Here is a 24,126-nt window from a genome sequence, read left to right as displayed (position 1 = left end):
GGAGGGTGGGAACCACAGGAAGGGTTTCCCTGGGAGGGGGATCAAGCTCTATTGAAGTGGGAAAGTATCACATAATGACAGTCTCAGTCTGAAGAGAGTAAGAGATGAGAGGCCGGTGCTTCAGGGCCGGACTCGGGGTTCTTGTCATGGGGCTTGGGGGGCGGTACATTGGGCCTGATGGGGCCGTGATCCTGGCAGTCGGGGTGAGGCTTGCCCATCTGGACGGAGGTCGCTGGTTGGCCGGCCGTGCGGGACGAGAGAAGCTCCTCTTAGGTTTTACTGGTGACAGCTCAGCTGGGTTTACCTGGAGAGACACATGTCAGCATTTATATGAGCTTCATTGGTTGCTTTTATAAAATTTTGAAATGAAGCTCCTGATATTGGATTTGGAAACTGGACAGAGAAGAACCTACCTGCTGTGGCTCCTGTCTGAAAGCTGTGTGTCCTGTTCTGGGACTGGAGCTGTACTCATGTTGGATGTCCAGCATGTCCAGCAGCTCAATAAGTCCTTCATCCCTCACTCGGCCGCAACCTGGTGACTCCTGTCCCACTAAGCCACCCCTTTGAATCCTCTGAGCTCCAGAGGAAGCACTTGACACCCTGTAGTCCATTTTGGGCTCCACGTGTTGGGGTGCAGGCTTCCTTCCTCCATCTCTGTCCGCCCCACTGTTTGCCCTGGGTCTAACCTTTGGGCTCCCCACCACCTGTGATCTCCTCTGGGATTGCTGGGGACTGGCGTGAGAGCCTTTAGAACCACTGTAGCCTCCTCTGTGATCCCTGTGGCTCTGTCTAGGAGAGTCTGATACTAACCGCCAGTCTTGGCCGGGCTCTATCTCTGCTGTCATCACGTCAGAATCTGCTTGGCATTTCTGGGTAGACACACGCACAGGAGCCCTGCCGGCGACTGCAGCAGCTCCCAGAGCTCTGCGCTGACAGCCTGGGGTGGGGCACTTTGGCTCCGGGGCCGGTCCCTGATGGGTCACCACCCCTAATTCTGTGAGCATTTTGCCCTCGTTTTCCTGCAGCATGGCTTCGAACTTCCTGAGAACGGAGGGGCTGCCGCACTTTCTATCTCCCAGGACGCCTGGACCAAAAGACTTCCTGTCCAGAGCGGGAGAGTCGGCGGTCGTAACTGGGAGCTGGGAGCGTGGCTGTACAGCAGGAGCATCCCTTTGTCCAAGAGGGGGCTTGGCTCCTGTGTTTTCTTTGTTAGGGGAACTCTCTCTGCGGGGGGAGCTCTTCATGTGAGATACTCTGTTCTTCCAGTTTTCAGTCTCCTCAAAACTGCCCAGAAACCGCTCTTGACCGAGCCTAGTCAAACATAAACATTAAAGCAAATCAGACATACGCAAAATAAGCTTGATGTGTCATTTCATAAAATGTTCCTGGATGTGGCTCAGGTGAGAAACCTCTTACCTGTCGTTTCCAGATCTTCCTCTGATCTCGGGGACAGCCTGACTCACCTTGATTGTGTCACTGAAGTGCTAAGAGAGATGGGAAAATATATTTTCTTAAAAGTCCATATCAACCACTGCATACTATATTTAATAGCTTTAAATTAGAGCGTGCTACTTTAAGATCACTGGCAAGGTTCCCTTTACTGTACCTTACCAAAACTAAACCTCAACTGACCCCTTGATCATTGCTCGATATAGCTCATCTAAAACTATTCTCATCTACTGTATTTTAAAGTTGCAGGGACACACAGCGTTTCATGTGGACGAGGAAACAGTTTAATGTCTTGGCTTTCTTCTCGTCTGCTCTGTCAGGAGTTAGGAAAGTGCAAGATTTGGGTGAAAGTATTCGAAACAAACTCCGATCTGGTAACCTGTCTGTGTAAGCAGACTTGAAGGAACCAGCTTACTGTAATCAATATGTTATATAATATTGGAACCACAGCTTTGACTCATATCATGTCCACCTATCTGGTTTCCTAAGATGTGCAAATGCCAACAGGATGAGGCAATAACAGGGAAATGATAAAAAAAAAAGAAGTGCTTTTCCTCTACTCACCACGTGGCGAGCTCCATTGCTCTTCCGGCTCATTTGTTTCCCCTGTCCCAAATAATCCTGCAACAAGTCTCCAATCTCCGAGACGCCGTTGGTGTGGCAATAATCGTAGCCATTCTGATGACTCACAGGGTAGCTGTACCCGTTGGGGTTATAGTTATAGCCGTTACTATAGTGATGTGGCACAGTTATAGCTCCAGGGTGATTCTTGCTGTGATGGCCGGCCGTGAAGAGGCCATTCCCGTGGTGCCCCGTGCCACACTCCAACTCACCGCCATTCTTCTGGTTGTCAGCAGTCATATCGTTTGCTCCTCTGCGGGCCTGAACTTCATTGTACAACTGGAAAATGAAAACAGATGAAAAGATTGGCAACTTCCTGCTGATTTTCCTGTATTCTTCCTAATTAGCTGTACTTCTTCATGAGCATATTCCACCTAACCATATGGAAACCACAGCTCAACGAGAGGAACTATGTTTACACAGCAAACACGTCTTATAATTATCACAAAACTGTTGCACAATCTAACCTATATTTATGATCAGCACATGTTGTTCCACTTTGCTGAAGCATCTGTTTGACATAACAACCTTTAATACTTCCAATAGTATCCACTTTCAAACCCTGTGTGTGTGTGAGCGAGAGCGAAACCGTGTGTGTGCCTGTGTGTCCAGCATGTCTGTCAGCACATCACAGTTTAATTAGCTTGTTAACATTTGTCTGTATCATTGCTCCGACAAGGCCACGAGGTTGAGTCAGTCCGTGTGCTGGCAGCAGTTTATTATGGAACACACACACACGCACGCATGCAGCGCACATACACACCAATTACACAAATTAACACACACTCTAAGCCCAGAGACGGAAGCACTTCATAACCTGGAAACAAAACCATTAGCATACTGACGCACTCCAGTATCACACGTGTGAGACAAAAAAGGATCTGTGTTAAACCAAAGTGATTATATGCAGCTGGATTTCTTTATCTTTTTGGTAAAGACCAGAATAATATAATCATTATATAGTTGAAGATGGAGAAAATGATTAACTATAAACACAGGCCACTGAATTTTAGTTCATTCCCATAATTTCTACATCAGTAAATATAGATTGAAAATCTATTTTTTAAAGTCAAATCCCCCTTCACTACCCGAAACTATCCACTGAGCCAAAATAACTTTCCTCTGCATTGCTCCAGCTTCGGTCTTTAATGTGTGTTGTCAGAGATTTCAGAGCAAATTGTATTTTGAGATCATGTTTCCATCTTTACCTCTTCGATTTTCCTCTGGATGTCCTGCAGCTGGTCCTCCCACTCCTGCATCTCTGAGTCAAAGTTGTCCATCAGCTCTGGCCTCTCTTTCCCCCAGCCCCGGCCGCTGTGCTCCAGCCCACGCTCCAGATCAATGGCTGCCATGACGCAGGCCACTCAATACCCGGAGGTCTCTTCGAATGGCAATTTCCCCTTTCACTTTTCTGTCAGAGGTCACTGTAGAGTTAACGATGAGGGGCAGGAATGATCGATGACCTTGAAACACTAGAAAGACAAACACATGGACCAGAGATAAAAATGGTTGGCAGTTTTTTTTAAAGTGCAAAACAAATCCTGCATTCAGCTTCTTTTCTCTGTATTTCTGTCACTGAAGAACAAATCTGATTCTGAATTCTCACTTATACCATTTTTTTCCCAGTCCTGCTCAATTTGCTTCAACCTCTTCAAATAAAGCAGAATTAAACATTCTACTACACCAGTGGCAATGACACCTGCGAAACCTTTTTATCGCATCGAATTTGAGTTTTTCCACACGTCTCAACTGCTTAAATGACTTGCTATGTTGGACACTTTCTGCCCTCACAGAGGTAAGATATTTACGGCCCTCTCCTTTGACATTCTTGTCCAAAATTCACAGGCATGTAAGCCTACCTGTGCAGCACGTGTGGACAAGAGTGTTGCGTGACGGCATTGCAAGTGTTAGACTCTTGTTCACTCTGACCTCCAGCCTGCCTCTGTGTGCCTCGCGACATGCGAAGGAAAAAAATGTCAAGCATGCACAGAGGTGGCCATTTTCTTGGAACCTAACCCAGCGGTGCACACACGTCGTCAGTTGGGTATGCATGAAGGCGCGTGGTTCTGTAGCTGCGTCTAATACCGTTTACCACCAGAATTTCAGACCCACTTATCTTGGCTTTGCTTTGAGGAGCAGCAGACTAACAACGGATGACTTACAAGCTCTGGTTTCAAAATACACCTGCATTTAAAAAAATAAAATAAAATTTTTGCCCTCAAGAAATTGACATCTGCTTAAGATGCTGGGTGGTCTGGTCAACATTCACTTCATATATAACTGCGTAACTATTGTTGTACCTCCTATCAAGTAAACTTAAGAGAGCCAGGCTTGTTGTTGTTGTTGTTGTTGTTGCCATCATTGAATATGACAAGAATCCTTCTCTAAAGTGCCCGAATGTACCAGTCACCTCCCTCCCACCTTTGATGTAAGAGTGGAGATATTAATAATCTTGTAACTATGCATAGTAACCTGGCTTCACTGCCAGTGTGCATGTGACAGGGACAGAAAGAGTGAATATATGTCAGAGGCAAAGACAAGTAAAACACTTTACACTCTAAACATCACAAATAAGTACAATAAAATAAAAACAAAGCAATGGGTTTAAACAATATTAGGGTTAGGGTTCACGCTGTCTTAATTTAATATAGTTAATTTAAAATGAAATCATCCCCTTAGGCACCAAACCATACAGCATTAATATTACAGCTGTCACTGGCACCTCGATAATAAACAGCTGTCCTTACCTTGCTCTACACAGAAGCTTTCTCTGCCCTCCAGTATAAATCCTCAGCCTGGTCTATTTCCTGTGCGCTTTGCGCTCTGGCCTCTCCAACTGATAAAGTCCACTCTCTCCGGTGCTTCCCTCTCGCTTGTTCCTCCGCTGTGTTACGTAAAACCCCGCCGCCTGGATTTAAAGGGACCCCTTCTCCTAGTCACGCCTCTGTTATCGAGGTTAAGTCCGGAGCGTCGGGCTAAAGGGTAAACAGCCTCCAGCCGGGGTGCCCAGCCTTTATACCGCTCCCTAGTGTTTACGTGGGCTCGCCATTGGAGCCGGGATCGAATATCATAATGTCAAATTTGTTCCAGCATTTGAAGTCTCGATGGGACAACTGTCGTCACCAGCATCCTGGCTATAATTACTGGGGCTCACGGAGAGAGGGAAAGTGTTTACATAGCTATTTCAGCTGCTTCGATCTCTCGGCCAATAGGCTTCTCTGTTGCTACTCTCGTTTAGGATGCTTGGGCAGATTTTGTCTTGTGACCATGCTCTGCTGTAAATTATTTTTCCGTGAGATGCCAAATGGGTGTGGGTGACACAGTGTGTAATAATGTGTCACAGTAAATAATATCTTTATTGAAGGTAGTCAGGAAAAAAGAGGCTGCCTGGCATGTCATTCTTTATTTTTCAGTTTTTAATGTAATTTGTGGTAAGCTCCATATAGTCTCATCTTTTAATGTTTGACAATATTATATTGGAAAATGATACTGAGGTTATAGAATCATGGCAGGCTTTGCATATTGTATGTTGCAAAAGTGCAAAAGAGCAAATTGTGTGAAATCTCATACAATGTTCTTGAGAAACCTGAACCTGCGACTGTCTTCTTGACTCATCCTGCTGCAGTGACGTCCAAAGACAGTTGTTACTGTTCATCTGCCGTGCCATCATTTACTAACACCTGCTGCAAATCAGGGGCCCTGTAGGGAATTTTGGGGCCCCAAGAGCACACCTGACATTTGGCACTCGACATGATCGTCAGAATTCCTTCCAGTTTCGAAGCCTGTGGATCATCAGCATCATTCCTCCACCTGTCGTGTTCCCTAATACATGGCAAATCCTTCAGGATTTAAGGAAAGGGATAAAAACAAACTTTATCCTTACATTACCTTGAGGGAACAACAGCAGGATGGCACAGGAAGTGTTGTTCTGAACAACAAAGAGGACAAGACTGCTGTCATAACCTGTTACAAGAGGAAATATATTTAGCAGCAAGGTTAAACCAGGACATAAAGTAGCATGGAAAGGTGATTTAGGCTTCCTCCGCTACAGTCTTGTGACCTTATAGCTCAATGTTAACCCTGTATAACCCTCCATTTCTATAAATTGAGTAGCTATGTCCTTGTTCACACTGTATCAACTCTAGTGTAAACAAGCTTTTCTTCTCACCTTCTCAAGGGACCGATGCAGACAGTGATGTGTTATGGGTATTGTAGACTCCAGTGTTGAATCTAGCCACAGTTCGCTGAATGTGATTGCAGCCGTGGCAAGTGCTGAGTTTTTTTTCTGTGCTTTCGGTTACCTTGGCAACAAATGATGTGGGGAGGAAAGAAAATCAACAGAGCAAAAGAAACAAACGAGGGATGATGTGATTAAGGGAAGCGTACATCACAGAACAAAGAAAAGAGTAAAAAGAAAGACGAGTTTAAAGATGGTGGCGTAAGAGAGGGATGAGAATAACACGAGGATGAGGATGAGCAAAATGATGGGCTGGAACATCTGGGTGACCAACCATAACAGATGAGAAACAAGAGGTTGGATTAAGTGAGAAAAAGGAAGAAACAGAGTTAGCATTGTGAGACATTTCATATGCCACCACGAAACTCATGAACGTTTTTAGTGTTGTCTCACCGACAGTGGCTCCTCTGTGTCCCTGTCCTCCAGCCTTGGCACTTCCAGTCTGTCTATAAAGGCCTGCAGCTCTTTTCTGAAGGCCTTCATCTGGGCATTAATGCGATACAGTAGCTCATGTTCCCTTATCCTGCCCCCATCTTCCTCTCCACCATCCTCCCCTCCTATCCCAAGCATCAGGTCGCCATTGGAAACGTAGACCCTCGCCTCTGAGATGATGGTGGCCGTGTCAGCGATGAGCCGGTCGATGGTCCGAACGAGCCTCTCTGCCTCCACGCGGATGTCAATCATTTGTTGCCTGTCGCGCAAGCTGCACCGGCCCCCGGGTAGGAAGCGGGCCAAGGCAGAAGAGGCGGCGCCCTCGGGTCCAGTGGGGGTGTAGAGGCCCCGTGTGGGCGTCAGGCAACGGCTGCTGCCGTTATTGTTTCTGACCTCGTCTGAGTCACTTTCTCCACCTACAGGGCCCTCACGTTTGCGGTGAGGTGGGACGAGACGGGAAGAGGTGGAGTCTTCGTCGCTCTCACGACGGCCACTTGTCGCACCACCGGCATCACTCTCAGCGTCGCTGTCACGTGGGCTGGGCCGCAGGGACAGATGGGAGGCCAGGTCATAACGCTGCATGTTGGAGAGGAGCACACGGTTCTCATACTGCAGCTGCATTACCTGAGGAAACACAAAGAGAGGTACGGTAAAAACATTTTGAAATCAGAGTTTTACAAAAATAAAACATCATGAAGAAAAAGATTTCAAAATGAGTCAAGATACTTTTTAGCCACGTCAGCGACATGGCTCTGTGGATGTCTATGTCTCTCGGTTGGACAGCCCACCACTCTGGTCCTATTGGATGAAATTTTTCACAGCTGTTTATGTTCCCCAGAGGATTATCCTAATGCCTTTGGTTATCCCATGACTTTTCATCTAGCGCCACCATGAGGTTCACATTTGTGGTTTTGAGTGAAATGTCTTGAGTGAAATCTTGAAATCTTTCCAATATTTCAGTTTATGACCAAATACCTGCAAATCTAATGACATTCGCATCAGCCTCAGATGTACTTTTTGGTTACGGCAGAATATTTTAAGCGTTGTTGGCTCATAATCAAAAGGAAATTATTAAATCAGTGTCAATACAATTAAACAGCCTTTCATACCTTTCCACTTAGGTCATTAATCTGTAGCCTCGCTGCCTTCAGCTCCTCCTGCAGGGCTTCTGCCTTTGCTACATCAATCCCTGAACCTCCTGTGCCCCCTCCTCCTCCATGCCTGGCGCTTCCCTCGTGGGTGCCGGCTTTGAACCGTAACTTGTTCAGCTCTGCAGTCACCCTCGTGTTCTGTTCCTCGGCATCAGCTAGGTTCCTCCTCAGAAGCTCTGCCTCGTCCTCCACCAACTGCAGCTGCTGTCGGAGCTCGGTCAGATCCTCCCCCAGGCCTCGCCCTGAGCCTGGCCCACCCATCGCTCCACACCCAGAGCTCCCAGCTCCTTCTCCTTCACCACGGAGGTCATCAAGCTCAGCCCTCAGGCCTCGGTTCTCAACCTGTGGGAAAGAGGGAGACCAGCTCAAAAATCACATCACTTCCACTCCAAAAAAACCCCATCTCGCACTGTCTGCTCTTACCTCCAACTCAACTATCTTCCTCCCCAGGATGTTGGCCTCCTCTTCCACCAGGCGGAGCCGTAGCTTCAGCTCTGACTCACGGGTGGTGGGTGGTCCCCCGGCCTCTCCTTTAGGATGGGTGCTGTCTAGTTCTCCATAGAAGGAGCGGTACTTCTGCAGCTCTTGCTCCAGTCGGTCCTTCTCTTTGTCAATCTTGGCTGTCTTCTTTCTCATTAGCACAGCTTCCTCTTTGATGAAGGCTAGCTGGCACTTAAGGTCCTCATTGTCCTCCTGCAGCACAAAGAGAAAGTAGTAATAGGCGAGTAGAAAAGGGTAAAACTTAATCCCAAAGTTCAGTGAATTCCTCTTTGCAATAAGACATAAACACAGAGGGACTTAAGATTAGAGGGAAGATTTTGTTCCACAGCGTTTCTAAGCCAAACGTTATCCATCACTGGACCAAGACGATGTTTGACGTCTACTAAGTCCAAAGTGCTGGAGCTCTGCAAACTCTGCTTTCATTTACATATACTTCTCTTTCAAGTGACTGGAGGTCAAAAGCAAACTGTGTGACTTGAGTACATTACATAAGGATGTGAGTTAAACCTGCAGGAACCTCGTAAGTCTTATTCATACATATCCATGGCAAGACTTCACAAAGACGACTGAGAGATAATTACAGAATTATTTTTTCATTACTTTGGACAATGTGATTTTTTTTTTTTTTTTATGCGAGAAAAAGAAAGAAAAGAAAAAACATGGTTATGACATCTCACCTCAGTAGGAGTCTGTGCTGCTTTCTTATCGGTTTTCTGGATGTCCTTGCTTCCTCTTCTCTTTTGAGACTATTGAAGGACAGTGAGTTGAAAAGTTAATGTTTTTCTGAATTGATGAATTTCTCATATATTTTCAATGTGTCTGATTTGTTATGGTTTTTTGGGGGCTTTTATGCCTTAATGAATGGACATACAGCAAAGGGCCACAGGCCTGAGTCAAACCTGGGCCGCTGTGGTAAGGACTAAGAATAAATCATACACACTCCACCAGGTGAGCCATGGGCGCCCCAGGTTTACAGCTTTTTTAAGACTAAAATAAGGCTATAATTCAATTTTTTAAAGCAGACATCTATGTCACATTACATTTCGTTTCTCGGTTGTAGCTTCAGCAGTGCTTCAAATTCAATTACCTCGTTCTCATTAATGGGTGTGATGTAGACGGATGTGGGTAAGTGTTTACTTACCTCTTTGGTTTTGTCCAGTTCATTCTGCAGAGCTTGTTTGGTCACTTCCACCTCGATGAGTTTCTGTCTCAGTTTTTCATTCTCCTCCTCTGTCTTTGTGCGTTTCTCCTCCACCTTTTCCAGCTCATGGTGCAGCCTCACAGACACATCCTTCGCTACCTGCAGGGATTGTAATGTGATGAAACTGAAAACTGCACTTATATACTATATGTTCCCTGCCCTTTTCTGATATGTTATCTTCACCTTTAAAAAGGTCATATGGGCTTTGAGCTTTTCACACACCTTCCCAAAACAATTAATACACCATTAAAATGTGTAGCATTTAAGCTACAATGATTGTAGTTTGTCTTGTGAAAAGTTGTATTGTAGAAATGCAATGTTTTATCCTGTAGCAGAGACCCCTCCTCGACCCAAATGTTTTGCAAACTGCATCAAATCGGACACACACGCACACACACACACACACACACACACACACACACACACAGTCGAGCAGCTTCCCCTCCCCTCTACACCTTCAGGTCCTGCTCCAGACTCCTGAGCAGCTCCTCATCGATCTCTCCCGTCTGGGCGTAGCGCAGCCTCTTCCTCTCAGCCTTCCTCAGACGGTACTGCAGGATCCGGCAGTTTTTATTGGCTCTCTCTAGCTCACGCCTCATCTCCTGCAGCTGACAAGTGTCTTCCTCGTAGAAAGTGTCTCTCATCTCGTCCATCTCTGTCCTCATCTCTTCAATCTCACACTAGTGGAACCACAAGCAAAGATTACTGTATGTGATGTATATAGTTTAGATGAGGAGTAGCTATGGATAATCTCTACTGCTTTTATATTTAAATCTCATTTTCAACTCCACAGATTCTGGATGTTTTTGGACATGAGTTAAATATAGTCATAGAAAAAAAAAAGCACACAATCGGAATTGTAATAATTTCTAGATGTCAGCTGCATGGTTTTTATTTTTTATTTTTTACAAATTGTATTCCACATATAGGCCTATTTCCCGCAAATGCCAACATGTCACATACATGCAATGCAGATCCCTTCTGGACACTAGATACCATTGATCACACCAGATCGATACCAGTCCAATTAGTTATCTGTAGTCTGCCTGTTTTCAGTTTAGGTCCGAGCTTTCTATTCTTGGCAAGGACATGAAGGATGAACAGACAAATCAACTGGTGTGTATTTGTGTCTTTCGGTCAGTAATGACACAAACACGAGATACAATCCGGTTTTATGGCTCCAGAGGGAAAATACAAACCTATGTGCAAAAGCAAATGTCTGTTTTGTTACTCATTCCGGTGAGGTGACACTGTGTTTTTATCTACTGTATCTGAGAAAGCTCCACAGTGATGACAGAGCACCAGCGTGGAGTAAAAACTAATATGTATCAAACCTTGAGATCTTCATTTTCCTCCAGCAGTCTCTCCATCTCGTCCTGAAGGGCCTGGTCCTGCTGTGTCACGGACCCCGCCTCTGTCGCCTCTGCAGCCGGCTCCAGCTCTCCCTGAGCGGCCTCCTCCGTGCCCATGTTGGTCGCCTTGGTTTGCATCTTTGCACCGCTTTTCTTGAGTCTCTTCTGCAGATGGTAGTGGATCAGTTCAGCCTGTAAGCATCCCCCTCTCCACAAACCCAAACCGAGGCCCGCTCTGCAGCCCACAGGAACGCCGGTTCTCTCCCTGTATCTGCGCTCCTCCTCCTCCTCCTTCCTCCCTCGTCTCTTCCTCTCCGGGTTTCTTCTCTTTCGCTTTCACCGAAAAGGTAGACGAGGCTCTGCCGGACAGCAAACGCTGGTTAGAGTCACCACTAAAGCAGGGTAAGCGTAAAGTGGAACGACGGGCCGCTGCTGACGAATCTGTCGGATCTTCCGCGACAGCATCCGCCCTGTTTGGTCTGACTAGATCAGCTTCAGCACCATCCGGGTGAACAGCTGTTCCTCCGCGGCTCTCGGGCTCCCTCTCCCTTCCGTCTGCAGACCTCAGACTCTGCTTCACCCCGACGTTTCTGCTCCTTCCTGCGACAAGCGGAGGTCTGCACCTGCCTGGGTGTCTGGATGCTCGCTTGCTCGTCCCTTCCTGGGCTCTGGCCGGCGAGGGAGCCCGGTGCTGCCTCCTCCTCCCTGCGTTATTGTTTGCTGATGATGTTGACGATGATGGAGGATCTGCAGCGCCGCTGGCGGCAGGCTTCATCCTCTGCTCCGTTAAAATGAACTCCAAAACATATAGTTTCGAATAGAGAGGAATGAAAAATACAAATAATAATAATCTGTGAAAAACGTGCAGGCCTTAATTACACAGCTTGGATTGATGTAGATTATGCTCCACCATTCAAATAGATTAAAAAAACAACAACAACAACAACTTTAATTTGAAGGAGGTGAGCCACTAGATGCCGCTTTTCTCCAAGACTTTCTCGAAGCCCTCATCTGCTGACCCAGGGCCTAACTTTAAAAGAGAGGTGCAGGCCTGCTTATTTAGCCCGGGACCGTTAAGGGTGAGCTGTATCTTACTGGAGCGAATGCAGCCACTGACCGGCAGGAACACAAAAAGTCCAAACAAAAGCATTTTCACAGAGAGCTCCTCAGAATGGGTGAATCCTTGCCGCATCACTGTGAAGAGTCGCTGACACAGGGTACCACCAGGCACTGCAGGGGCACAGGCCATATGACGTAGGGTTGTACGTCAAACCAGGAAGCGACTCCCCCAAAAACCCCCACCCCCGCTCAATAATTTAGTACTGAATTGCTAAAGCAGGTTGTAGCATATAAATTTGACAAAAAAAAAAGCCCCATAAACATCAATTTAGATCTTTTCTGATACTTCTACACATTTGATACTTTGGATATTATTAATGTTAAAAATGTTTTAGAACAGACTATGACAGACTGCTTAAATTAATTGATCAATAAATAATTTTAATTACTATTAGTATATTCACCATATTCTGTTGTAATAATTTCAGACTAAATAAAACACTATCCACAATAAAGTCAAGTTACCGGAGCTCTCAGCCACACCTTGTGGCTTTCATTAGTAGTATATGGACTTCAGCTGGTGTGGTTTTCATGACAACAAAGATGTTTGAGCTTAAATTTGTGCTATGTTTTGAGCGTGAGGATAATATTTCAAAATATCAGAAAAAAACATAAGAAATACCTTAATTAAACCTAAATTTGCATACTCACTTGAAAACATTTAAATGACCAACTTTTACTGTCTGCAGAAGGTTGGATTAAACTGCAGTGTTTTTACAGTATTATTAGCCTTCTTGTTTCTTGACAGTATTGCTCTCGGGGCGCACATACAGCATGTCTCACTCACTTTTTCCAGACATCTCATTATATGGCCCCTCGTTTTGTCCTTATGTCACTCACAAGATGTCTTACAGTAGCTAAGTTCCAGCCCAGCAGAGGGTGCTCTCCACACATATAACTTGCCTCAGCACAAACCCTGAAGGCAATCTGTCCCACACAGACGGAGGGCCAGTAAAACGCTGACTGTTTCCACTCTGTTGGACTAGAATGAGCTCCTTAGTCATATAATTGCTAATGAGATGAGTGAGTGACAGGTCAGGTTTGTGAGGATTTAACCCCTGCAAACTGACCCCTCACCCTCCAACAGGCTGGTCCTCTCAAAAGACTGGGTGGGTCTGTCGACTGTCAGTCAGCTAATAAAACTCTTGCCCTTTAAGTTTGTGTCACATTATAAAACACAAGGGCTGAATGATGTGTTTAGGAACCAGCAATTTGTTTTACGCTACAATATTGAGTATTGCATAGGGATATATTCACTTACAATCCTATATCAAAGTGCACTTGCTAGTATATGCCCAAAGTCTAGGTCTGTGTGTGCATATAGGTTTGTGTGCACATGTACCTGCAGCAGCAGGGATGCAGGTTATAGTGACCTGTGCCAAACGTCTTTGATAGAAAAGCCTCAGCCTTTTGCAATCCTCTTAGTCCCTGGCTTAGATCCCTCTGTGTCCCTGAGGAGGACGAATACACCTCATCTCACTCATCTCATCCATCTCATCCAGTCAGTCATTCACATCTCCTCCCTCCATCTCCATTGTGATGCCATGGATGGAAAGAGACAGGTGGTGGTGCACCAGGATAAGTCAGAGGCGTGTTAAGTGGTGCATGCACAGTAGGACGGAGCAAGGAAGATGTGTGTTAAGTAATTGGGGAGGAAACCATTCAAAAACACAAAAATACATAAATCAGAAAATACATACTAAACACAGTTGCTGGGCATGAAAAAGATTCTGCAGTCTGAAACATGATGTATCAAGAAAAACGGAATAAATGCGATAGTGGATGAATAATTTAATAGATGCCATTAGTGAATCCAGCATGTGGTCAAAGAGCAGTGGGTTATGGTGTTTGTCACAGCAGAATGAACATGACAAGTATGTGGAAAAAGAAGATGTGGATAAGAGGGAGGGTTGTTTCTTAAAAATAAAAAGTACATATATTGTATAGTAATGTAAATCAGCACTATACAAAAGCCAAATGTTAACTAATCCATACAGTTTGAGAGCAGTAGCGACCTGATGGCAGATTAGTGGAGGCTTCTCTTCCAGTGACCTGTTTTCCTGGGTAACTCATGGAGTGACGTGGAAATAAGCTCTTTTGGAGCTAAAGCCAATTTACCCCCAAAGATTAGGGCAGATCTGTCTGGACAGGGCAAAGACACAGCCTTACCTCTCCCTCTCTCTCTCTCACACACACCTATAATAGCTCTTTACATCATGAGGAAAATGGGAATAACTTAGTTTGAGATTAGGTTCATAATGGTTGACATTTTGAGTACAACACTTGCTTTATCAGTAAAGTAGCTGATTTAGTGATTTGCAAATTCAGTTTGTGCTCACATGCTCACACCAAAAACTAACACAAAGACACACAAACAGTTTATGGGGTGCTGGTCTTTATTTCATTTTATGTGCAGCCAGAAGCTGATTCGTTTTCATTTTAATGAGACAATGAAATTACCATTTGTTTTTCATATTAAAAAAAAAGGATCAGGATGAGTTTCCCTTCAGTCCTAAGTGGCAGTGAGATAATACTGAGCTGAACTTCAAGCTCTTGTTCTTGCACCTCCGCTACATCGCACAGCAAAAAAAAAAAAAAAAAATCATGAGGACCCACAAAAAAATATGTATTATAACAAAGACACCCACAAATTTGCATAAATTCTAAAAGAAACTACAACCCCTCCCCCTTAAATGTTTTTAATTCACAATGAACACAAAGAAAATAGCAAGTCATTACGTAAATGCAGCACAGTTATATCAGTTTGAGACAGGAATGAAATGTAAAGTCCATGACGTGTTGGATTGGTAGAAGTAATTGAATCCAGCAGATGGCAGATGTGAGAAATTTATAATGTGATTTTTTAATTTTTTTTTTTTATTTGCTAACCTCACGTAATTCTAACTATTCGTAAACAAAAATTTCCCCTGAAACCAGGAAAAAAATCCTTTGGTATAAACCTCTGCATGTTCCTTTGTTGGTAATAGTTAAAACCTTTAACGATCTTTTAGAGCACTATAAAATAAATCAGCATATTAAAGACTATTTAAGCTTTCAGTTAAAACAATACTGGTATCCAGAGTACAAAAGTTGGAGGTGAATTTTGGTTGATAAGATAGTGGATGCTGAGCAGGTTGTAGGTCCTTTAATATATTGGTCCTATCATGGTCCAAAACACAGTTGGACAGAAGAGCACAGAGCCTACGTGGTCAGCACTTTCAAAAAAAAAAATTGTTATGGAGAAAACCAACACCCCTCTCTTCTTTTCAAAACCAGAACCCATTACAGACACACCCACAAATACACAGTGCTACCCATTCTCCCTCTCAAGTTGGTCACAAATCCCATCCGTCTACATAATTTGCAGGGATGGTCGTCTGGTTTGAACTCTCTGTTCCTTCCCTACCCTCTCTCCTTCTCTGGCCCTTAAAACAACCTTTTCTGTTTATCACCAAGCAAGCCCCACTTCCTTCTTTACTCCCTTTTTGCTCTTCCTTTCCTTTGCCTTTTTCCGTTATCCTCCACTTCCTCCACTTTGCTATGACCGTTAGTGACCACGGAAGTGCCGTTTGCGACGGGTTTGCTTCCTTTCTGCGAGGAGGAAGGTTTGCCTCTGTAAGCGTGGTAGTAGAAGTTAGCGAAGAGGATGATGAAGGTGACGGCGTAGCCAATCAGAGCCCACTGCATCCAGCAGGGGAACGGACAGCCAGTGTAGAGGGAGTGGCCGGCGTGGCCGATGGTCACGTGGAACTGGATCTGTTCAACACACAAAATGTAGACACATAATCATTTCGCAATGAAAAACAGCCTGAAACACAGTAAATATGCAATGGACTTGCAGAATACATCTAATGAAACAACAAAGCATTGGTGTGACCATGTGTTAATTACAGCAGCTCCTTTCTCAGAGATGGGTGACAAATTAAAGGAAAAACCTGTCCAGTCATGCTCTGTGGCCCAGTTCATTCTGATTCAGTATCCAGGTGGCAAGAGGAAAAGATCTAAGTGACTTTGGAAGAACTGGCTTGTGTTTCCATAGGAACAGTGACTTCACTGATATGTGTATTTGGATCTATGGGACGTCAGTAAACAGTGTCAGACATTATGAGATATTTGATGCACTGTGATGCATTAGTTTGCATGTAAGGAAAAAAAGAAGAGAAACTCTTCCTCAGGTGAAAGAGAAGGTCAATACAGGACGTGATCAGACTGTCAGCAAGAACAGTCTGTCGACAGCTACATGGAGAGGGATATTAGAGGAGGGGTGCAGTGCATAAGCTCCTCATTAGAAAGATGAATGCGCATCTGAGATTTCGTCCTTCACCGTGCTCTCAACAAGTGGGTGAGTGCATGTGGGGTGTAGACAAAGAGAATGGTATAGGCCTGAATGCTTGACCCTCACAGTGAGGGGATCCGGTGGCTCTGTTATGCATTTTGCTGCCATGGTCTGGATCTACTTGTCCCCTTAGAGGGAGGAGTCACTGCAAACCAATACACAGTTGTTCCGAGTGATCGCCTTTATGCTACGATGAAACATTTCTGTTCTGATGGGAGTGGTGTTTTCCAGGATGGTAATGACCCCATGCACGGGGCACTGAATGGTTTAATGAGTGCGAAAATGAAGTGAATCATAGGCTATAGCTGTCACAGTGACCAGATCTCCCATCTCCTGTGGGTTTTCAGTTGTGCTGATGTTAGAGGTGTTGCCATCATCACCATCAAAACACCAAATCCCTCCAGCAGAGTTCAGTCACTTGTAGAATCAATGCCAAGGAGCGTCGAAGCGGCACAAGGTGGCCCAACACTTTACTAAGACATGTTATGTTGGTTTTTCCTTTAATTTGTCACCCGTCTGTATGTTGTTTTTGTAAAAACATTCCTTATGATGTATGTACATAAAATAATATTTTATATAGGAACAATCATTTAAAAATGGACAGAAAGACAGTGGCAAACTAAGAACTGTCACATATCTCAACTGCTTCTCTGTAAAACATTTTTCTTTCTCAAAGCCTTTAATACTATGATATTGATATAACTCATTTATCTTCTTCTAGTGCTTCCAACTGTTTCAAAGGCTTAATTGCAATATTATATATATTTCACCAAATTTTTTACATCTGCACATGTACAATGCAAAAAAAAAAAAAAAAAAAAGCAATAAAGTAATACGAACCATCTGAATAATGGTGAGGTATTTCTTCCACCAGAGGTACTTTTGCATCTGAGGTCCCAATGCTGCCAGGCCATAGTAACCGTACATGACGACGTGGATGGAAGAGTTGATGGTTGCACCAAAAAACGCTGTGGAAAAGTGTGACATTTGTATCAGATGCGATGGTGGTCACGATGTTTATGAATGGTTAGCATGCGAGTGAAAACTAGTTCTTCATAAGCCAGAAGTGGGAAGATTTAAGAACAAAGGCGAAAGCAATCTGATTAATTTATCAGCAGGATATTAAAAAAAAAAAAAAAAAAAATTAAAATCCTTTTACTCACCTTGTCCGCCGGGAACCCACTTGATGCCAATCCACCAGAGGATGAACATGGTGCAGTGATGGTAGACGTGGAGGAAGCTGACCTGATTGAACTTCTTCCTCAGGATGAAAAAGACTGTATCCAAGAATTCCACTCCTTTGGAGATGTAGTACCACCAAAGAGCAGATGCTATCTAAAGACATCAAACGGGGCAGAGTGAATAATTGCTGTGCGCTGTGGTGGATCTTAAACGCTAACACGACAGCATCTTTAATAGATGAAAGCTTGTCTCTGGATACAATTTGCAGACATTTCCACGTCCTGTAAAGTGAAGTACTGCTAATAATTACTCCACTGCAGAGAGCTATTTCCAGGGTTACAACTGTGAACAAGGTCTAACAGGAAAGAATAAAATACTAAAACAGAAAGAAGGGAAAAAGTAGAGTCAGGCAACAACCAATGAAGGAAATCTGCTGCCTGTCATATTTCAATTGTACAGTAACACAAACAGCAGAGATATCTTATGTAAAATAGGATAGGCCAACAATTTATTGATCTCAGAGAGGAAATTTTCAGTTCCGGGTTTAATTCTAAAATGATGTGTGGAGATCTGGAGAGCAAACATGTAGATCTTTCCACTTTAAGATATACCATCACAAACCATCTCTCTATGTTGTCCTGTTTGACTCTGCCATATTCCTCCACGTCCGCTACACATGTGCACATAGTAGACAAGGTTGATCTCTAAGCCATGGCACGGTGACATCTGTTCTTGCTTAGTGATGCCATCATGGAAGAGCAAGGCCTGAGATGGGGGGTGGAGTTTTAGGGTGGCGAGACCAATTACTCCCGCCTCTCTGAGTGCAGGGCCACACCCTCTTTGTCCTGGAATCACTAGAGATATAAACTTTTACCTCTAAATCCTCCCTCTGCTTCTTGTCTCATTTAGCCCTTGACAAAAGTAAATACACTGATAGATGAAGTCATCTTCTGAACTTCAACAGTGAGATTACAGCATCATTCCACTTGATAGACCTTGAAAACCCTGTTGCTTCATATGTGATTAGTGAAGGTTAAAACGTTTTTGTTGAATTAATGCAGTTTGTGCACTGGCATGTGGGATGTGTACAGCTTTGTCTGGTGTGCGTGTGTGTGTGTGTGTGTGTGTGTGTGTGTGTGTGTGGGGGGGGGGGATGGGCTTACCCTGACTTCATTGACATCATTGGAGTAGTTGACAGGTTGACAGAGGTAGCTGTACCCGGCTGCTCTAGTGGCTATTAGGAGCTGATGAGAAACCACAATGTCAGAAGAAGGTTAAGAGGAAAAAAAAAAATGACTTGAAAAAGCCATTAACTACTGCAGTGAACACAAATAAATCCTGGTTGCCTCATATTTTTTTTCAAACAAGCAGGGTGAAAGCACGGACATGACACCATGACTAAACAAGTTACTTCATGTAAAATATTCAAGTCCTTCAATTCCTTTTAGGAATTTAAATATTTTACCTACTATTTTCGAGTTTCAAGGATCACAGATCATTGGTTGAATCTATCTTCTGCTCAGCACATTGCAGCAACTGCTACAGCTGCTTCCAGAACAATGGGTTCAACCACTTAAATGTCATATTAGACTCTAATATGACATTTAAGTGGTTCCTCTGTTTGGTCACTCTAATAATTAGAGTGACCAAACTGAGGAAGTGTTTCTCTCTTTATGTTAAGTAGTAGGTACGTGACTGTGGACAGGTTCGCTGGTGGCGCACGGTGCCTCCACCAATATAATTTTCTGTATAAAATCCTCAATGAACATTGTGAGGCTCACTGCAAATATGCACCATGCTAGATGTGAATGATTAATGACACGAAACAAAAGAAATGGCCCCAAAAAGTTTTTTGGGGCCATTTTTACACCTTGTGACTTGTGATGCAGATGCTGTTATTTTATTACATTGTGGCAGAGAAGCTGTAGCCTATAGGGTCAGACACTGAACTCACTCTACAGAGTTTGTCTTGTGCTTATTAAGTAGTTGCCCTTTAGACTCACAAGAGTCATGTCATGCCAGCCAGTCATACATGTTGCATTTATGGGCCGGTGTATTTAATCATCTACATGTTAACACATAGTCCACAGTGGCGCTGACCTCTTTGGCGATGTAGAAGTTGAGGACCACCATGCTGAAGTTGTAGACTATGAGGGTCCTCCTCAGTGTGTAGGGCTGGCGGTCCTGCATGTATCTAGGCCCCGCCCACAGGAAGAGCAGGTACAGGCAGCTGATGGCCAGTGTGGGGAGGGGGGATGCCATCATCGGCCAGCTCTCCACCCTCTTGTCTGGAGGAAAAACAGGTTAATGTCAGTGGTGGGAAAATGTGAGTAGTAAAGTCGAAGTAACAGATCGACAACTGTAAAAGTTATCACAAATCTAGCGCGCACGGTCAGCTCGCTTTCTAAAATTAACTTCACATACACTTCCGCAACCTTTATCTTTATTTCTGTCACTTCGGTGTGACACAAGTGTATCAGGTAAGCCATATGCTAGATATGTTGCATTGTGGTATTCAAACAATCACTTAAGCAATAAATTTAATCCAGAGCTTTTGCCCTTTCTGTTGACATTATCCATATAAGTGACAATGACAAATTACTTAATTAGAGTGCAAAAGACATCACCACATGAGTAACTGAGCATTTTTTTTTTTAACTAAGTGCCCAGTTTGACCATATTATCTAAACCATGTATTTGGAGGTGAAAACAAACTGAATTCAAAAATTACTGCACAAACTATCAGTGGCCGCTTCCTGGTTCAACTTTGACCTGTCAGACTTTGCATTGCATTTATAACATCTCTACAAGTAAAATGGCGACTAAAGCCTTATCGTAGTCCACAATATGGATAAATGACAATGAAAACAGTGGTAGATTAGTTTGTAACCGTCATGCATGATGAAGCGGCACACTGCTCTTGTGAATTTTAGAAACGAGTGATTGTAAAGATCTTACCTGCTATAGTAAGGCTCCATTTGTAAAATTCTACAGTGTCATTCACAAAATGTGTTACAACCTCCATGGCTCTGCCTTTGGTCTTGATTATACTGCAGCAGGGAAAGAGAGAGAGAGAGAGAGTGAGGGAGGCAAAAGAGTCAAAGTCAGTCAGGACCACCCAAATTAAATTACAGGCCATACGTGTCCTATCACGTTAACAAAGAGCATGAGGAGCTACATTCTTGACTCATTTTGTGTTCTCAGTGTGCATTAGTCTGTCCACGTACTCTTGTAAACTACTGAAAAACATCGCTACCATGACAAGCTTACAATTGTTGGTGTGCACATATTTATCATGCCAGTGTTGTCTGGACTGCACACCAGGATAACATCTTTCAACATCCACCCTGTTAAATTGACTTCTTTCCAGATAATACGTTGAAAACAGAAAGTAAGAGCCATTTAGTCTGGGATAGGCATGATACTGTGTCATACTCAGCTCATAATAAATGCATGGATAAAGCTTTTCAATTATGCTCTTTTCAGCACTGCTGTAAACATCCTAAAAGAGCACATTAGGCCTCTCATCACTGGCCCTCATTTGGAACAGTATGGTAACATTAACCTCCACAAGATGATAATGCACTTTCCAATGATTCTTATGATTGCTGGTCAGTCACAACACTTTAACATAATTGTAGGAAGCAGAATGGAGGATATTGGGCAATTCCTTTTTCTCTGTTTCTGACAGTGGTTTTTTTCTCTCACAGATAGATAGATAGATAGATAGATAGATAGATAGATAGATAGATAGATAGATAGATAGATAGATAGATAATTCCTTTATTAACCTGTTAACATCATTTAACTCACTTTCAACAGGACAAATATGGAAAAAACCTGACTGAAAGTTAGTAGTAATGGTACATTTTACATCGAGAGAGAGAGAGGGAGAGAGAGGGAGAGAGAGAGGGAGAGAGAGACAGACAGAGAGAGAGAGAGGCGTGCAGCTCATTGATTCTATTTAAGCATCATTGCATAACAAAAACTTCTTATCCACCTGAGAGCAGGTGTCTCCATATTAATCTATAATTAATCCGATGCGTCAGATCAGCTGCCCTTTAAATGTTTAATTGCATAAGGATACAGTAACTACTGTCCAGTCCAGTGCTGAGTGCTCCCTGAGAGGAGAGTATCTCAGAGCAATATTGCACATGGGTGTGGACATTTTTTTTGCAGGACTTCATATAATAACAGAGCCACAGTTCAGTTGCGGAGGGAGATCAGCTAGAGAGGGTTAACTGGGTTTGTGCGCACACAAAAAGACAGGGGCGCATGTGTCAGCAGGTTTCGCTCGGACCGCTCAAGAGGCTTAAATTCAATTGATCAACGAGCTTAGATGTAGGCCTGTAAGTACAAATGCCCAACGACCCACAAGCCTGTTTGATGGTTATCTGCCTTCATGTGCTATGGCACGCTACAAAAGCCTTGTTCATGACGAAAATATGAGAATAAAACCTGCACACTGCAAAATTAACATTGTTTTTTTGTAATTTTGCCATAATAATAAAACAATGAAATATACCTCACAGATAGCACAGTTTGTTTCAAAAGAGGCCCAACCCTTCAATGGCCAATAAAATCATTGACACTTGTTTTATCTTAGGGATTTTAGGTTAATTCAAATATGCGTTTATGCCCAGACTAACAGGTGGGTGGCTGAACTGGTCTGAGAGCGGATGAAGACGAGAATAAGATTAGCTACCAAACTCTAACAAATATATATATGTACAAAAAAAGTGTTTCCCTATTAAATATAACACACACGAATGTTGGGAAAAAAAACGCAGCTACTCACGTCCTCGATATTTAAGAGCGTGTAATGACATCCGGTGCAATTTGATGCCCTGCTCCTCTCAGCTACTGCTTCGCTCCTCTTCTTCTGTCTCTTCTTCTTTTTCTTCTGCCGTCACCGTTAATCACTTTCTACGCCGCTCCGGCTGTAGTTCGACATTAAACAGTAATTTGGCAAGAAACTAGACAAGGCAAATGGAAATCTATGACTAAGGTAGGCCAATTATGCATCCGGTCCGTGCATGCTCAGCCGCATCATCTTCTCCCAACCTCCTGAACACAGAGAAGCCAGTTGGTAATGCGCATGCGGGACTTCACTCTCGTGCCTCGCGCGCGCACGCGGCGGACCTTGGCAGCTCAGCTAGTGGCCCTACTTTCTTCTATCCATTCTCGGTATTTAATGCTTTTAGCAATGTATGTCTAAAAAACTAATTAGCCAACGAAGTAACTTGTTAACTAAATAACGAAATAACGTTATTAATCTAAATAAACTGATACACTATGGATACGTATTGTTGTCCTATCATAAAAAAACTGTCTACATCCATATACTTTTCTCAGCAGGTAGCTGGTGTTAGCATTTTGTCGTGCCTGCCTGGTTTATCCCACCAGATGGTGCTGTCAAGCTATCATTGGATCCCAGTGTCACCTGTTGTCTGCAAACACCATCTCTCCTGCTCTGGCACAGCCTCAGGTTTCTCTGACTTATTCTGCAACAGTAAGTAAACTGCAAAGTTCTTTTTGTGTCAGTCATCAGGCAAAGGCATAAATGTACAAACACTGGACATTACAAGTGAATAGGTATAGTGCCTGGGGTTGCTCATGTGGCATCCAGTGTCTTTTTTTTTGGGACCAAGGTTACAGCAAGGCATGGACTGTCCCATCTCTGAGCCACTGGTTCATTTATAAAGGCTCCATTGCTCTGTCCTTTCCCAGTGTCATTTATGGATTTGCCCTGTTACTTTGCTTTTCCATGAGCTCCAGTGAAAGATCCAGCTGGACGTTAACCTGTGTGTGTGTGTGTGTGTATGTGTGTGTGTGTGTGTGTGTATGGTGCATGGTCACCATAAGGCTATGTGCTCATAATTCAGAATCAAATCACATAAGTACAATGTTTCAAAATAAATAACAAAAACACTGGTATATTTCAGAATACAGGGTGTGGGCACAGTAACAATAACATGCACAATTCTATAATTTAACATCATATTTTTGCTGGTGTAAAACTTGCTGCTTTCTCACTGTTCTCTGTCTATTCCTTTCCTCTTGGCTGCATTGTGGTAAACACTTAAATATCTTGCGAATGAAAGATTGCATATACACATTTATGGTAAATTTACAGTTTATATATAAACAGAATAAAGACCTGCAAAGAAATCTACACTTAATTTAGCATGGATTATTATGTATAAATTGAATGGTCATTTCTATTTGCACACTACAAAAATGCACAAGAAATGTTGTTTCTTCTAGCACAATTTATTCTACATTCGCCTTGATGGTTCATTTCATGCCTGCAATTGCACCGTAATTATGGTACTTGTAGTTATTTGTTCAGGCAACAGAAAACCTCTCATTTCTAACATTGGCCGTCTCATAAGCATCCTCCCCATTCTTGCCTGAGGATGAGTAACAAATCGGTTGATTTAGGATAAGGTAGTTGCGGAATGATATTTGTCATTCAGGCTGTCTCACAGGTGCAGTCTGTTGTAGGTTAATAACTTTCGTGGTTACACAATAACCAAAGGGGT

The 24,126-nt window shown here is 43.5% G+C and overlaps 3 protein-coding genes across 4 annotated transcripts; all 3 read right to left on the bottom strand.

Moving 5' to 3' along the window:
* Positions 1-6: 6 nt before the first annotated feature.
* Positions 7-3,422, bottom strand: LOC147817740 (uncharacterized). Its single transcript, XM_087180320.1, has 5 exons — positions 3,279-3,422; positions 2,014-2,349; positions 1,417-1,484; positions 414-1,311; positions 7-304 (listed from the first exon to the last, which is right to left on the bottom strand). Exons 1-5 carry the CDS (start codon positions 3,420-3,422, stop codon positions 68-70), a joined length of 1,683 nt encoding a protein of 560 aa, XP_087036446.1. The 3' UTR covers positions 7-67.
* Positions 3,423-3,474: 52 nt separating this feature from the next.
* Positions 3,475-11,271, bottom strand: LOC111672787 (microtubule cross-linking factor 3-like). 2 transcript variants are annotated; one of them, XM_087180318.1, is made up of 9 exons: positions 10,927-11,171; positions 10,048-10,272; positions 9,533-9,691; positions 9,069-9,137; positions 8,314-8,583; positions 7,849-8,232; positions 6,701-7,363; positions 6,239-6,568; positions 3,475-3,542 (listed from the first exon to the last, which is right to left on the bottom strand). In XM_087180318.1, exons 1-8 carry the CDS (start codon positions 11,080-11,082, stop codon positions 6,458-6,460), a joined length of 2,037 nt encoding a protein of 678 aa, XP_087036444.1. In that variant the 5' UTR covers positions 11,083-11,171; the 3' UTR covers positions 3,475-3,542; positions 6,239-6,457. The 2 variants fall into 2 exon arrangements, with proteins under 2 accessions (XP_087036444.1, XP_087036445.1); XM_087180319.1 differs by lacking the exon at positions 3,475-3,542 and adding an exon at positions 5,959-6,033 and having other exon boundaries at positions 10,927-11,271.
* Positions 11,272-14,441: 3,170 nt separating this feature from the next.
* Positions 14,442-22,653, bottom strand: LOC111672788 (very long chain fatty acid elongase 4-like). The gene is made up of 7 exons (XM_023430358.2): positions 22,380-22,653; positions 20,540-20,631; positions 19,682-19,869; positions 18,745-18,825; positions 17,563-17,734; positions 17,240-17,367; positions 14,442-15,819 (listed from the first exon to the last, which is right to left on the bottom strand). The coding sequence occupies exons 2-7, from the start codon at positions 20,604-20,606 to the stop codon at positions 15,538-15,540; spliced, it is 918 nt and encodes a 305-aa protein (XP_023286126.1). The 5' UTR covers positions 20,607-20,631; positions 22,380-22,653; the 3' UTR covers positions 14,442-15,537.
* Positions 22,654-24,126: the final 1,473 nt, after the last annotated feature.

The sequence above is a fragment of the Seriola lalandi genome, unplaced genomic scaffold, assembly GCF_002814215.2.
Source record: "Seriola lalandi dorsalis isolate HSWRI2012SDOR001 ecotype SW California unplaced genomic scaffold, Sedor1 jcf7180002054901, whole genome shotgun sequence".
In the NCBI taxonomy this organism is placed as follows: Eukaryota; Metazoa; Chordata; class Actinopteri; order Carangiformes; family Carangidae; genus Seriola; species Seriola lalandi.
Note: the sequence above shows the minus strand (reverse complement) of the source record. Positions and strands in the feature narration are given on the sequence as shown.